Genomic DNA, 16,308 nt, shown 5'->3' with positions numbered 1-16,308 from the left:
TAAAATACAGTTGCAAGTGAAAAATCCACCAGCAGGTGATGCAGCAGAGGCGAGGTCGCCCTACACCGGCCGGGCGTCATGCACCTAAACCGTCTGCCGGGAAATCAGCCTTGTTACAGCTAATATGAAACTATCCTTGGAGGATGTGGAGTCAGACACCAGATTGTCACCTGCTTCTCGGAAATGATCCTGTCAAATCTCCTATGTCTGAGGGTTGGAGGATTATTTGCTTGAGATTTACAGTACTGTGCACATAATTTAATAAGAAAAGTAAACAAATTCTGCAAAGTAAGAAGCTTTCACAAATAGAAGTGTTAATAGTTTATTTTGCAACAATTTACAAAATGAAAAGTGAATGAACAAAAAAGCAATCTGAATCCCATCGGTATTTAGTGAGCGTCCATTGTCTTCGAATCATCATCAATTCTTCTAAGTACATGTGCACACAATCAGGGATTATGCAGGATTATAGTCAAAAGTGTGAGTAACCAGTTCTACAAACAGGTAAAAATGATCATCACTTTCATATATAGGTTGAAACACAGTAACTGAAGCAGAAACCGCTGTGTAGGAGGCTTACAGTTGGTTAAACAATAGCCAAACTTTGCTGCTAAAAAAAAAAGTGAGCATAGAAACAAGACCCAAGGTAGTTATAGTGCACCAGGTTCAGCCAAGCTCTGCTACCAAGGTGAGGTTGTAGAAGACCGTTTCATGTCATGTAACACCATGGCAAGGCTGAGCACAGCAACAAGACACAAGGTAGTTATAGTGCACCAGGTTCAGCCAAGCTCTGCTACCAAAGTGAGGTTGTAGAAGACCGTTTCATGTCATGTTATACACCATGGCAAGGCTGAGCAGAGCAACAAGACACAAGGTAGTTATAGTGCACCAGGTTCAGCCAAGCTCTGCTACCAAAGTGAGGTTGTAGAAGACCGTTTCATGTCACATTATACACCATGGCAAGGCTGAGCACAGCAACAAGACACAAGGTAGTTATAGTGCACCAGGTTCAGCCAAGCTCTGCTACCAAAGTGAGGTTGTAGAAGACCGTTTCATGTCATGTAACACCATGGCAAGGCTGAGCACAGCAACAAGACACAAGGTAGTTATACTGCATCAGCAAGGCGTCTCCCAGGCAAAGATTTCAAAGCAGATTGGGGTTTCAAAATGTGCTATTCAGGCTCTTTTGAAGAATCACCAACGCATGGGCAAAACTGAGGATGTTGATGCAGGGATCAGCCAAGGAAACGTAGCGCAGCAGATCACACACACATCGTTCTTATGTTCTGTGTAAATCAGCAGATGTCCAGCAGTGCCATCAACTCAGAACTTCACAAAAGTCTAGCCAGAGTTGGTCTTCATGATATAATGGCTGCCAAAACCCACAACGTTTCGACATGAAAACAAGATGGAGAGACTCAACTATACACAAATATGTATTAACTGGTGTGCAGAAAAATGGAAGCAAGTGCTCTGGACTAATGAGTCAAAGTGTGAAATATTTGGCTGAAGGAGAAGACAGCTTGTCCACTGAGGGGTTGGAGAGCAGCACAATAATGAGGCTCTGCAGGCAATAGTGAAGCATGGTGGAGGTTCCCTGCAAGTTTTTTTTTTATTTACAGTTCTTAGCATGGATTCATCCACTCCCCTGTAGAGCAGCTTTCTTGGTTGTGCTGGTACATCTAGACTGGATCTCCTGCATTGTAGGTCTTTCTGGCACAGGTGGGGCTGTGGTGTCAGCATCATCTAAAGAGATTGATGTCTTTGGTGACAGATGTTCCACAAATCCAGAATCTTTCCGCTGTTTTTCCTCCATATGGTTGCCCATCTCCATATTATCCTTCCAGTCATGAATGGAGACCACTGTCTGGATGGATCTTGGCTTCTCTGTGAAAGAAGAAGATGCACCTTCCTTGGCGTCTTGAACCTCCCAATCCGCATATACATTTCTTTTTCTTCTTGACGTGACAAATGACAGGTCAGAAGGATCTGATAAATTTTCGAGGTCGTTTAGTGATATTGATTGCATCCTTACTAGTTTACCCTTACGGCCCCGATCCTCATTATTAATATGTTGGGGGTTGGAGCCTGTATCTAGACTGCTCACGACCTCAGCGAGATTGGGAGAAGACCCTGACACATTATTATGTAGGGTCACTTGTAGTTTCTGGTGTGGGTTTTGATAAGGCTTGAGGCACATGGATGGGGCATACCCAAATCTTCCATTGTAACTAAAAGAAAAAGGAGACTATTATGAGCGCATAGTATATGATGTAAATTCAGACTGACAATCGGACTTCTTCTCCATTTACTTGGTTCCAAGAGCTCCTTCTTTTCTGTGCTTTTTGATTGCCACCTGCCCTGAACACTGCTTTTCTACCCATATTGCAGATTCTCTACCAGCCCTGACCGCAGGAATTTACCGAAGCAGCAATTTTGGGATGCTTTCAATGCCGCCATGAGAATTTTTCTAGATGAAGATTGGATTCTAGTCCCATATTTAGCCCCATGCCAACTGCTTTAGCATCTATCTGTCCGCCAGCTTGTCAGATATTATAACTCATCCTTATTTAAGTTATTTCGAGGCACATCTCATGGTCAAGACTGGAAGACTAGGGCTTATGGGATTGGAAAAATATGGCTACTTTCTCCACTCTACTCCATAGGTTGTGTCTGGCATTTACTTGAATGGGGCTAATACCATTTAGATCCAATCTACAGGACTGTGCTCACTTGGCAAGAAAGTGGCACTTTACTCTCCACTTCTCATTAGACGCAAAGAAAAAAAAAAAATACCGTAACCCTCTTACCAAATAAGCCACCATCCAATTTCAGATTTCTCAATCACTTCTACCACAACGCCAACCGGAAGGGACATTTCATCTGTTTTCTGAGCTTCGTAGCCTTTCTCTGCGTAGTAATATGTTCCTGGAAAAAAGGAAATCTGATCATCTGCATTACTGAAAAAAAAAAGGATTTCTATTAACGAGGCTTCAGGGAGGATGAGACTTTTTAGGAAAACATAGATAGAACACAAAAGTCTCTTCACTCAAGAGAGCCAAGAGCTTGAAAACAAACCTTTCGCTGACCAAGACTGAGAAAATAACCTTTCTACTGCTTTAGACCACATTAAATACAGAAATTAACCTATTCACTTCCCTGGACCACCAGGGATGCATACAGAATCGTTCAGTTCAGTGATTCTCTCCATGAGGGGCGTTTTGGAGCAGATGTCCCTGATTCACGAAGAATGTTACACTTCTTAATCAATCAGGCGGGCCGTGTAGCGGCGTGCGACACTATGTGCACCTCACCAGAAATCTTACTCCATCTCCTGCTGGAGTATGATAGGTCGCATAGTGAAAGCCGCCACTCGTCATGAATTTTACGAGCTGCGGTCGTTATGCTGCGGTCGTTTACGAGCTGCGGTCGTTACGAGCTGCGGTCGTTATGGTCGTTTACGAGCTGCGGTCGTTACGCTCCAGCTCCACCAACTTTGTCGACGCTGTTGTGAGATTGCTGTGAGTCAAAAGTCACGGTTGCACAAAACAATGCGACTTTTCTATGCCTTTTTTTTTTGGCCAGCAATCAAGTGAAAAAGCTTTGATGAATTGCCACCAGTGTCACTGTTCTAGATCAGGATGCTCTGCAATAATAATTACATGGATACTGAGGGGCCTGGAGAATCTTTCTGCTGTATGGCAAATTGCAAGGGCGATTTAAGTTAATATTTCTATAAGTTCTGTATCACCTGGCTTAGAGATATCATTAGATGGCTGTTGGTCGAACTATGTTTCGGCTGATCGTTCAGCCATATCAGCTGACATTCCCATACACAGGAGCACTTGGCTGTGTGTTACTTTGTTCTCTCTGAGAAAACCACCAGCAAACACGTCAGCCAGGCGGTTTATCTCACGTAGAACAATTTGACTGGCAGTCTGAAATCGGACACGCACAATCGATATCTCTCCAGACCATCAGTTGACTGTAGCCTTCATTAGACACTCGGCCAAACCCCTTGATATCAGTGGGCTCAGTTGACATTAGTCTAATGTACATGAGGACCTTAACCATAGCCAGAAATGCACAAGCTCCCCATACATAATAGATAGCTGTTGGCTAAATGATGGTTTGACTAATCGTTCAGCCAGCTGCTAACTCTCCTGATTCCCAAATACAGGAACATTCGTCTCGGCTCAACGCTCCTGTGCTATCTTTGAAAGATGCTGCCAGACATCCCAGATCCTTCTCTCCACCAACGTCATCTGACAGTGAGCTATCGGCAGATTGGAGAACGTTAGTCTAATTTGTATTTGGAGCCTTTAGAGGGAACAAAGGTCAAAAGCCTCCAATGTTGTACATTTCTGTATGATTTTTCAGAATACTTTGATGGAATTGCCCCAGTTGTAGCTATGAAGGTTGTCCTCTTCACCAACCTTTCCTGAATGATGTCCTCTTTGAATCAGTATCATCTAAAGAATCAGACTTTTTCAGAAAAGGAGCCGGAAACCAGGACACTTGTTTGTCTTCATTCTCAACCAACCACCAGCCTAGAAGAAAGAAACAGATATCTAGTTTTTAGATTTACTGGGTGGTGACTCTTTTCCTATCACAAATCAAATCAAGAACCTACCACAAGGATCTCTTATCAGGACATCAATGCATTGATTCTTCTGGACTTTGAAAGGTCTGTTCTTGGTATCTTTGGTCTCAAAGTTATCAATACAGATGTAGGATTCAGATACAATTGGCTGTGTGGTGCTGAGTTGTGTTGACCTGGGTGGACATGTTACCTCTTTTTGATTTTGGTCATTGTCTGATGGCATTATCACGACACTGAAATTAGAAGACAATCACGATTTAGGTGCTTTTCATGCTAATAAAAACTAAAGATGAACATTCAAGGATGTTTCCATGATTGTTGATGATGGTGATGTGTCTGTCCATGATCTCTAGATAGAACATCTACTATACAGACCTGTTTTCAGGAAAGGATGGAGTGAGGTCCTGCTTCTTAGGAGTGAAAAATTCAATAACTTCTTCACACTGGGAGATCTTGGAGTCAATTTGAAGAAGTTCCTTGGAATAAATTTCTAAAAGTCGGAGTCTCTCCAAGTATCGATTAGTAAATTTACTGCGGAACAACAATGGGGCATCTGTAAGAGTAAAAAAAGACATTATGCAATACAGTGACTGCCCATGTGACTGGAATTGGTCAGGTGGGTAACCTGAGTCACAATGGTTGTAAGGCAGGTGCACCAAGGTTGCAATTTATGCATTACTCTGTCAAAGCTAAATGCTTTCATATTACTTTTAAAGAAATACAACTTTTAGAGGCCAGAGACCTGATGCAACTACAGCTTAAAAAGCAAGTGTGTTAGTGTTAACTAATTCCAAGTAATAGTGTGCTAATGTCAACCAACCTCAAGTAATAGAGTGCCAATGTTGACCAATTTCAAATTTTAATATGCCAGTGTTAACCAACATCAAGTAATAGTGTGTTGATATTGACCAACCTCAAGAATTGTTGTTACAATGTAGACAAGTACAAGAATAGGAATGTCATTGTTGGCCAATTCTAAGATTTAGTGTGTACATTTTGACCAGTTCCAAGTATTAGTGTGCAGATATGACCAACCTCAAGAAATAGTGAGCTGGTGCTGACTATCTCCAAGTATTGGAGTATAAATATTGACCATTGTCAAGTATTAGTCAGACATTAATGACTAATGTCGAGTGTTAGTGTGCCAACATTGACTAAACTAAAGTATTGGACTTCCAATGTGAACAATCCACATGTATTGGAATGCCAATGTTGCCCAATTTCAAGTATTGGAAATTGATTGTTAAGCATCCCCAAGTATTGGAGGGCCAAGTTTGACCAGTTCCAAGTATTATTGTGCCAATGTTGACCAATCTCAAATATTGGTGCACCAATTGTGACTAATTCCAAATATTAGTGTGCCAAAGTTAACCAACCTCAAGTATTGGAGCGTCAATGTTGACCATCCCCAAGTTTTGGTCTAATGTTGACCAACCTGAATATTGGCATGCAAATGTTGACTAATTCCAAGTATTAGTGTGCCAATGTTGACCAATCTCCAGTACTGAAGTGTCAATGTTGACCATCCCCAAATATCAGAAAGCTCATTTTGACAGAACTCAAATAATAATGTGTCAAAGTTTACTAGTTCCATATATTAGCGTTCCAATGTGGACCACCCTCAAGTATTGGTCCATTGTTGACCAATCCCAACAGTAATTGTGACTAACCCTATGTATTTGAATGCCAGTACTGAACATATTAGAAGAATGGTGGCTCCGTGGTTAGCACTGCAGCGCTGGGGTCCTATGTCCAAACACAGGACCCCCTGCAAGGAGTTTGTATGTTTTCCCCGTGTTTGCGTGAGTTTCCTCCAGGTTCTCCAGTTTCCTCCCACATTCCAAAGACATACTGATAGGGAATTTAGATTGTGAGCTCCATCGGGGCCAGTGATGATAATGTGTGCAAAAGTGAAAAGCGCTGCAGAATATGTTAGCTCTATATAAATAAAGAGATTATTATAAAGAGATTAAGTATTAGTGTACCATTGTTGTACAACTCTACGTTATAGCGTGTAGTGCAGCCCCTGATCCACAGAATATTTCCATAACCCATGGCTGATTCTAGATCCCATATTACGATGTTCTGTTGTTATTCCAGTCCTTGAAGTGCTGGTGGCTCAATATTCCGGAACCTCAACCGTACTGACATCCTCAGAGTGTCACTTACTTAGTGCTTATCTTTTGATTGTTCTAAAAAGTTCCAGAATTTATTTTGTTTCTATAGAAGGGTGTGACTCTATATAAAAACCACTTCCCATAAAATGTCACACGCTTTATAACTTTAGCTTATCAGTTGCGGGATGAACAGACAGACCTGTCTATATATTTCTAATGTGAGCAATAAACTGCATCGTAAGGTCTTGTTCAAAGATCTTATCAGTAGATTGGCTCTTATAAGTAAATTCTGCATATAAAACAGTGACTTTAAAATATTTCCTGTTCCTTGTAAAAGGAAAATCTAACATTTACATAATAGTTAGAAGAAAATGTTCATTGTTATACGAACTCCGTGTTAAATAACAAAAAGTAGGTTTCCCATTGTTCCACTAACCTGAAAGGAAAATGAAGTTCTTTACTCATTCATTTGGTATCTGCTCAGGGGCAAACGAGTTCTTTAACACTTTCACGAGAAGGATTTTTTAAATTTTCCCCCCTATTCTCCAGGTCTGTATGATTACGGTGATACCAAAATTGTATAGATTGTTTTTATTTAATAAAAAAAAAAATCAGAAGTTTAAACAAAAATAATAATACATTTTAGTTCATATTGCCATTTTCGGAGACCCCCATAATGTTTTTTTTATTTTCCTGTCTACTGAGCTGTGTGAGGGCTTGTTTTTTTGCACTGCGAGCTGACGTTTTCCTTGATATCACTTTGGTGTACATTGGAGGTTGCTCTGTATTGTATATGTTTAGGGCAATTCTGGCGTTTTCATTTTCTTTTCTCTTGTTGAAGTTTTCCGTATGGGTTCATTAATTTTATATATTGATGTACCGGATGTTTACAGACTCGGTGATTTTAAATGTGTTTCTTTTTTAATTTCTAATGAAAAAAAGGAGGGAGGGATGATTCAAATTTTTACATTTTTTAAATACATATATTTAAAACGTTGTTGTTTTTTTTACTACCCTTTGGGGACTTGAACTAGCGACTGCCTGGTCATTATTTACTGCAATATATCAATATTAAAGTATATTGTGAAATTCTTTTATGAAAACAGGAAAACCATGCTGTCAGCAATGGTGGCCTTCAACAGTTCAAAGGGTCCAATGCTAATTTATCGGTGTTCTGCATTTAATTCGCAGGTACGGGGTGATGCGAGCTGGGGTGCGAGTGTACTGGAATCTCATCCATTTAAATGCCGCTGTCCAAGATTGACAGCATCACATAAATGGTTAACAGCAGCGCACAGAGCTCAGCTCAGCTTGCTGCTGTTAGAGACAGACATCGGCAATGTAGTGGTGTATTTATTTGAGCATTATGCAAGGACTTGCAGTGTGAAGGGTTAAACTAAGAAAAATTAAAGCAGGCTTCATTTTGTGCTTTTTGACTCCATCTTGCTGTTTTGAGATACATTTTGTTACTAGGTTAAAGTTCATAGTTGTTATGAGCCCTTGATTATTCCAGCCCGAACAAGATATGACACTGAGGGTGTATTGCTCTACGGGACCTTGATGTACAGGCTATTCCTGCATTCTTATAGGTAAAGAACTGTGAGCGTGTTCTTATGTTGATTGGTTGAAGTATAACTTCTAAGATTATGAAAAGTGCGACACAATAAACGGGGGTCAGAGATCTGCTTGATTCCCCCAAACAGAGACACACGTCTCCGTCTGGTCATTTTCAGTTGCCGCCAATGCTCTGTGCATCAATTTGGAAATGACTAAGTCAACCGTGAAGGGTCACTTCAGATCCTCCCTCGACAGTAGTTCCTTAAAGGAGCTCTCCCATCAAGTTTTTATCCTCTTAATATATTGCAATCATATTATATAGCAGTGTACTTACAACTGCACATTTTGCCTTTCTGCCCAGTTCATTCTTCTCCTTTCTCTGGTCTATGTAGAAACAGAAAGTCTCTTGTCCCTGCATTTATCATTCCCCTCTTCAACTCCTGACCCAGCTGCTCAGCTCCTCCCCCTGCAGTGACTTTTGCAATGACTCATGATGGGAAAATTGGTCAATTCTAAACAGAGCTTAGAAGAATGCATCTAGTCAGATTTTAATCACGTGATATCATACACCTAATGGAAAAGAGAAGAATTAACTGGGTAGAAAGGCAAAATGAGCAATTGTAAGTACACAGAGCTGTATAATAAGATCAGTTGTGGGGGGCGAGAGAGAGTTAAAGAAGTCATATTTATTTTTATTTTCTCTTAGATTATTTGTTAAGGTTTTTTCTCCCCAAATACTTCCAAATCGTCCATGATTCATGAAAAAAAAATGATTTATTTTTGTCTTTAACCGGTTTTGGGATTACCGTATATAAGCCCAAAATGTCGTATGTTTCGCCGAAACGTTGCAAAAAATGTCAGATGAAGATAAATTCACTCCAGCGAATAAGGCTGGATGACATTTGTATAAAAATGTTGTGACTTTTAAAAAAGTTGCAATGATGAGTCGGCTATAAAATTCTGCAAACCCAAAGCTTTCTTGACTATGATGAACCTAAAAAGAACCAGTAACAACAACAACAACAACAACAACAACAGGAGAGCACACATAAAACAGACTTAAAAAAAAAGAAATAAAATGTAAAATGAGAATAAGGCGCAAATGAAAAACAGGCAAAAAAATCACCAAAAATAAACAGCTAAATGTGATGTTAGCATTGTCCCATTCATCGCAGTCCTATGTAATTTCACGGATCACTTACGTCTCAGATGTCGTCTGCATGGAGTCGATGCCTCACTTACCCCTGAGTATGGGAAGAATTCTCTCTGATTTGTTCACCACGCCGGCCTCCAGCGGAAACTTCCTGGTAAGTGATTTCTAGATGATCAAAGTAGATGATGAGGGTTATACTTACTAGAGTCAGTAATTACTGGGGGCTGCAAGAGTCGTCTTCTGAGATAAGATCACTGTTATTGATGATAGTCTGGTGCTGTTTTTATTACTCATGTGAAGGCAATGTGGCTGCCATAACCTCTTACTATGGGGACCCTGCTTATTATTAGGGCATGTTCACACATTCAGTATTTGCAGTAGTTTTACTGCCACAAATTAGGGAGTGTTGGCAGGGAAAATTCTGCGTCATATACGTGCGTCTTTCATACATTTTTTTTCCTCTACACATTTTAATGGGTGCAAAATGTTGCATAAATATTAAAGAGATGACATGCAGCAAATCTGCTTCAAATCTGCAAGGAAAAGATAAAAAGCATCAGCAAGTTATTCCGAAATCTCATTCACTTTGCTGGTACTGTTAACACTAGGACTTGATGTACAGGCTGTTCCTGCATTCTTATAGGTTAAGAACTGTGAGCGTGTTCTTATGTTGATTGGTTGAAGTATAACTTCTAAGATTATGAAAAGTGCGACACAATAAACGGGGGTCAGAGATCCGCTTGATTCCCCCAAACAGAGACACACGTCTCCGTCTGGTCATTTTCAGTTGCCGCCAATGCTCTGTGCATCAATTTGGAAATGACTAAGTCAACCGTGAAGGGTCACTTCAGATCCTCCCTCGACAGTAGTTCCTTAAAGGAGCTCTCCCATCAAGTTTTTATCCTCTTAATATATTGCAATCATATTATATAGCAGTGTACTTACAACTGCACATTTTGCCTTTCTGCCCAGTTCATTCTTCTCCTTTCTCTGGTCTATGTAGAAACAAAAAGTCTCTTGTCCCTGCATTTATCATTCCCTCGTGAACCCTGACTAGAACTACTGCAAGTAAGTAGTCAAAATGACTATACCAGTAGTCCTACTGTTAAACGCTGTTATTTTTCCCTTAACAAAAACACATAAAAAATGCAACGTGTGCACATACCCTTAGTAAACCGTGGATTTAGGACTGTCATAATGGGACTCCGTACTTCATATTATTGGGCACTGTGCTTATTATTTTGGGGCACTGCGGTTGTTATGGACTCAGTACTTATCATTATGGGGCACTGCAGTTGTTATTATTGGAAGTCTGTGGCTGTTATTTTGGGGGCTCTGTACTTATTATGGGGATTCCATGATGGTCATTATTGGAGGATTTATAGCTGCTTCCTATCTATAACTTCACTCATATGTTTGAGTCTCCTGTATTTAGAACTAAATTAAAACGAAAAGACCTTACTGCAAGCTCCTTGAAGACATCATACGTCCTGTACACGAGAATATTATTAGAGTCCGACCAGAGGATGGAGAACATGAAGAGCTGCAAGAACACAAAGAATAGCATAAATGACAATATCAAACTTTAGGCCCTACTCAGACCTCAATTTTTTTCCACAGTAAAATATATACCCATTATAGTCTATGGGGCTTTGGCTTTATGGGATTTTTGGCAGATCGTGTGTGTGCAAAAAAAAGAGATATGTTCATTTGTGATCCAAATCAAGGATCGAAATTACCCATACATGTCTATGGGGCCGTGACAATGACAGCACATGCATCAGTGTACAATATCCGTGATTAACGTGTAATGTATAGAAGCTTTGTCATTTATTTTTTATACCGGAAAATCATTGATGATAAAATCTGATTTCGGATTTAAAACACAAATGAACAATTGTCCATATTTTTATATAAGATCATTTTTTTTTTTTACATAAGATAAAAATCACCGATGTCTGAATGCGGCTTTACCCATCATTTTCATCTGTGTTCTGGAGGATCCAGCGCATCCAGGCATTGTGCACAACTGTGTAATACTACATTTACACTGCGGGGGCACTGCAGAAAAATGAAACACCTGCTACCGGGGTTTCCCACAGCTTATCACTGGGTCCAATTAATGGGATTCTCTGTGATCATCTAATCTTAGGAGGACCCTTCTTATATAAAAGTTACAGGGGTTTATCTGATCAGCCTTGCCGCATTGTGTTTCGTTTTCTTCCTAAACTCAAGGGGGAATATTATGAGAAATCTCAGCGATGGAAGCTTACCTTCTGTTTCTCATGCTGCACCAGTCCTACAGCCTTGGCTTCTACGGGATACCGGCTCATATTTCTCATCTGCAGAGACACTGAGCTTTTCACCTCTGTAGCCCTGGAATTCATAGACTACAAAGGAGGGGGTGGAAGGCTGGTCTCCTGTGAAACCGAAATTGCAGGAAGCCAAAATGCACCATCCCTTTTGTCTTTTGATCTTTTATTCACCAGTGCCAGAGCAAATATCTCACCCTTATCAAACACATAGTAAAAGAGGACACCTGTATCATAATGGATGAAGAAACCCAAATGAGGAAAAGAAGGGAGATGTTCAGTCCAATATCCAGCTCCTCTTCTTCTTCTTCTTCTTATTATTATTATTTATTGTTATAGTGCCATTTATTCCATGGCGCTTTACATAATAAAAACAGGTACAATAATCTTGAACAATACAAGTCACAACTGGTACAGGAGGAGAGAGGACCCTGCCCGCGAGGGCTCACAGTCTACAAGGGATGGGTGAGGATACAGGAGGAGAGAGGACCCTGCCCGCGAGGGCTCACAGTCTACAAGGGATGGGTGAGGATACGGGAGGAGAGAGGACCCTGCCCGCGAGGGCTCACAATCTACAAGGGATGGGTGAGGATACAGTAGGTGAGGGTAGAGCTGGTCATGCAGTGGTTTGGTCGATCGGTGGTTACTGCAGGTTGTAGGCTTGTCGGAAGAGGTGGGTCTTCAGGTTCTTTTTGAAGGTTTCGATGGTAGGCGAGAGTCTGATATGTTGTGGTAGAGGGTTCCAGAGTAGGGGTGATACGCGAGAGAAATCTTGTATACGATTGTGGGAAGAGGAGATAAGAGGGGAGTAGAGAAGGAGATCTTGTGAGGATCGGAGGTTGCGTGTAGGTAAGTACCGGGAGACGAGGTCACAGATGTATGGAGGAGACAGGTTGTGGATGGCTTTGTATGTCATGGTTAGGGTTTTGTAGTGTAGTCTCTGGGTAATGGGGAGCCAGTGAAGGGATTGACAGAGGGGAGAGGCCGGGGAATAGCGGGGGGACAGGTGGATTAGTCGGGCAGCTGAGTTTAGAATAGATTGGAGGGGTGCGAGAGTGCGGTTTCACATTTCCCTAAAATGAGAGGTAGGTGTTGGTGAATCGTGATTGACCCCAAGTTAAAGATTTCTGAGGAGATTGACAAGACATATAGAGAAATATGATTTCAGTAGGGTAAAGGATCAGCAGTCAGGAATTGGACATGCCAGATCCTTTCCTTCCCTAACATTTATCTGTCAGGGGCCCCCATTCACATTAGACTGTCATCCGATCCTGTCTGAAGACAATTAGCCATTCAAAACATGGTCGTCACACTGTGGAAATCATGGCCGTCACACTGCGGAAATCATGGCCGTCACACTGCAAGAATCAGTCCCCGACAGCTCTCTCCCAGACCCATTACACTGGTCTACAAAAAAAAAATTCTGGCATGGACTTTAAAAACAGTTTTAGACTAATTTGAGGGTGCTGAAATCAAATCTGATCTTATAATTTCTCTATCACATCACGTTTTTGCGCTATAGGTACTGTATATAGCCCATTTTCATGAATTCCATGATAAATATAAGTAGTGTGTGAAAAGTGCCGGTTTATACAGTTCACTAAGGTAAATTTAGTTTTCATTTAGTCTCCCAATAAATGTGAGAATATCTTTGTTTTCTTTGAACATGCATAATTCCCGTTTGTTCTGATAACACCCTTGTTTTCTGTGCTACTGGGACATTAGAGCTACAGCAGAGCATTGGGTGAAAACTGAATGGCCTCAGCGACAGAGTTTGGCATCTGGCGATAAGAATGTCATCCATGATCCTCTAGTGGATAGGAAGGACATTGTCTTTCCTCCCTTACACATAAAACTTGGGTTGATGAAGCAGTTCGTCAGAGCTCTCAATCACAGTGGAGAATCCGTTAACTATATATGTTCAACTTTTCCTGGTCTTAGTTAAGAGAAGAAAAAGGCTGGAATATTTGATGGACCTCAAATAAGAACACTTAGGAGAGACACAAATTTTATCACATCAATGAATGAGACAGAAGAAAGAGCTTGTAATACATTTTGTAATGTGGTGCAGAATTTCTAGGGAAGAAGAAAGCCGACAAATATGAAGAGACTGTGGAAGAGCTACTAACGAGTCTGCGAAATCTTGGATGGAGAATGAGGATCAAGATTCATTATTTACACAGACATTTGGACTTTCTTCCAGAGAACCTTGGGGATGTGAGCGAGGAACAAGGGGAGCGTTTTCATCAGGACATAAAAACATGGAAGAACGGTATCAAGGCCGGTGGGACTCACATATGATGGCGACTATTGCTGGAGCTGGATGAGAGACAACCCAGAAGCCGTACATCACAGATCAGCCAAGAAAAGAAACTTCACATAACTGCCATTTGTCATTCATCTGTGCGCCATATATATGTGTTATTATATTTTGTAGTTTAATTCTGTAAGTATATTTGATTTGCTGCACATAGACTTTGTAATCTTTGTTATTCCTTGATTAAAAATATACAAAATGTAGTACCGAAAATCTTGTGTTTTTATCAAAAAACATTAGGAGTAATTTTCATCAAAAATTGAAAATATCTCATAATCCTGATGTGATAGCCAAAAACGGAGTTCATATTCGTAATCAGCAGCCAAAATTTACTTAAAATATGTTTTAAAACCTTTTGCCAGAAAAATTGCGTTGACCAGTGTTATCTAAGGACATTCCGTCTTAAAGGGAATCCATCATCAGGGTTTTGCTACTCCATCTAAGAGCAGCATAATGTAGGGGAATAGACCCTGATTCCAGCGACGTGTTACTTACTGGGCTATTTGCTGCAGTTTTGATAAAATCACTATTTTATCTGCTGCAGATCTAGCAGTTTTCTGAATGTTGAGCTCTGTGTAAACCCGCCCACTGCACTGATTGGCTGCTTTCTCTGTGCATAGGCAGAAAGCTTCCAATCAGTAGTGGGGTTATGTAGAAGTCATGACATACCACAAATGCTATGTGACCCATAAGAGGAGTGAGACCTGACATCCGCCCAATTCTCCTGACATTTATTGTTGTATATTGTCTGGAGGATGTGGATGGAGTGATCTCATGCATCATACCCAGCAGGTACAAGCTGTTTTACACAGTTGACACCTGTTGATAACTGCTGCGATTGGAGCTAGATCTGATCAACTTAACCGGGTAGATTCTATGGTGAGCAGAGCATCTATGCAGTTAGATATGAGCTGGGAAGAGAGCCCTAAAGGTCAGGGGATCCAGATCCGGGGACCCAGAGGGTTTTTTTTAAAGCAGTAACTAAGGCCCTTTGGGGTGGTCCATATTGGACCTTCACAATGGGGTCAACAGGTTTCTCTGCATACCACTGACTTTGTCAACATTTTTTTTAACTGCCTTCAGCTCGATCTCGAGCCATGCTGTCTTGATGGATGAATCCTCTGTAGAAAGATCCATCTTGTAGAAGCCTAGATAGATCCGCCAGGATCTTCGCCGCTGTTATCTTGATAGTATCAAACCATCGGGTTTCCGGTCTTCCTCTTCGCCTTGTTCCTTCTATTCTTCCGACCATGATGTCCTTCTCCGGTGATTGTTGTCTACGTATGATGTGTCCAAAGTAGGAAAGTCGTAGCTTGGTGATCCTCGCTTCCAGTGACATATCTGGGCTGATTTGTTCCAAAATGTATTTATTTGTTCTTCCACGATATTGATAACATCCTTCAATAGCACCACATTTCAAAGGCGTTGATTCTTCTTGGGTGCCTTACTGTATGGCACGGTTATTTCTACTGTACACGATATGGTGGTTTGCGTCAATCAAACATAAGTACTAGGGCACCTTTCTATACCTGTAAAAACCTGTTAGGTAGCCTGATAGCCCTACAGTCTCCAGGTGATCATATTAAATAATCCACCAAATAACTAAAGAATGCTCATGATTGCTCATTGTTCTGTAAAGGCAGCGATCAGTCTTCGATCAGCAAGGACCTGCAAACGAGCCCAGATCGACTTGGCGTTTTGTTAGTACGTCCCTCATTTGGGCAGAATATCTGCCACGTACCTCTTCCCCAAGTGATGGACACAAACACAGCTGACCCTACCCCTCAGTACAGCTCTGCCATGGGGTACTGTGATGCTGATAATGGCTGCACGCAAATCTCATGGAAGAATTCCGCATTGAAAAGGTTCTTCCTACCAGCCAGTAATTCAGCTAAACTGGTTTTTCATGTTCATGTGCAATGAATCATCGATCGCTAAAATCACAAATATATATATATATATATATATATATATATATATATATATATATATTAATGGATTTCCTTAGCAGTTTAAGGCAAATGTATTCGGCTGTAGCACTATAATTTTGGGATACAAAGTTTGTTGGAATTGGACTTTGCAGGTGCCGGATAGAGACGAGCAGTTAGATTTGCAATACTTGTGTCCAGTCATGCCTTCCACGGCAGCTGTCACTCCTTCGGCATCCTCAGCCCAGCACCCTGGATGCCGCTTAGCTCAATGACCGGCGTAAAACACATCATGACTTTACAGTGAAAAGCAAGTGGAAT

The 16,308-nt window shown here is 41.0% G+C and overlaps 1 protein-coding gene across 1 annotated transcript; it reads right to left on the bottom strand.

Moving 5' to 3' along the window:
* Window positions 1-309: 309 nt before the first annotated feature.
* Window positions 310-11,847, bottom strand: LOC138656333 (NADPH oxidase organizer 1-like). The gene is made up of 8 exons (XM_069743680.1): window positions 11,704-11,847; window positions 10,893-10,973; window positions 9,520-9,595; window positions 4,979-5,156; window positions 4,634-4,836; window positions 4,437-4,550; window positions 2,811-2,928; window positions 310-2,231 (listed from the first exon to the last, which is right to left on the bottom strand). The coding sequence occupies exons 1-8, from the start codon at window positions 11,815-11,817 to the stop codon at window positions 1,637-1,639; spliced, it is 1,479 nt and encodes a 492-aa protein (XP_069599781.1). The 5' UTR covers window positions 11,818-11,847; the 3' UTR covers window positions 310-1,636.
* Between the last annotated feature and the right edge of the window lie 4,461 nt (window positions 11,848-16,308).

The sequence above is a fragment of the Ranitomeya imitator genome, unplaced genomic scaffold, assembly GCF_032444005.1.
Source record: "Ranitomeya imitator isolate aRanImi1 unplaced genomic scaffold, aRanImi1.pri SCAFFOLD_161, whole genome shotgun sequence".
Lineage (NCBI taxonomy): Eukaryota > Metazoa > Chordata > Amphibia > Anura > Dendrobatidae > Ranitomeya > Ranitomeya imitator.
Note: the sequence above shows the minus strand (reverse complement) of the source record. Positions and strands in the feature narration are given on the sequence as shown.

Excerpts from the sequence above, each read along its gene's own strand:
- LOC138656333 (XM_069743680.1), bottom strand. The coding sequence starts at position 11,817 with ATGAATTCCAGGGCTACAGAGGTGAAAAGCTCAGTGTCTCTGCAGATG. Across the intron at positions 10,974-11,703 it reads TGCAGCATGAGAAACAGAAG|CTCTTCATGTTCTCCATCCT; the intron begins GTAAGCTTCCAT and ends GTGTTCTTGCAG. Across the intron at positions 4,551-4,633 it reads CCTGATAAGAGATCCTTGTG|GCTGGTGGTTGGTTGAGAAT; the intron begins GTAGGTTCTTGA and ends TCTTTCTTCTAG.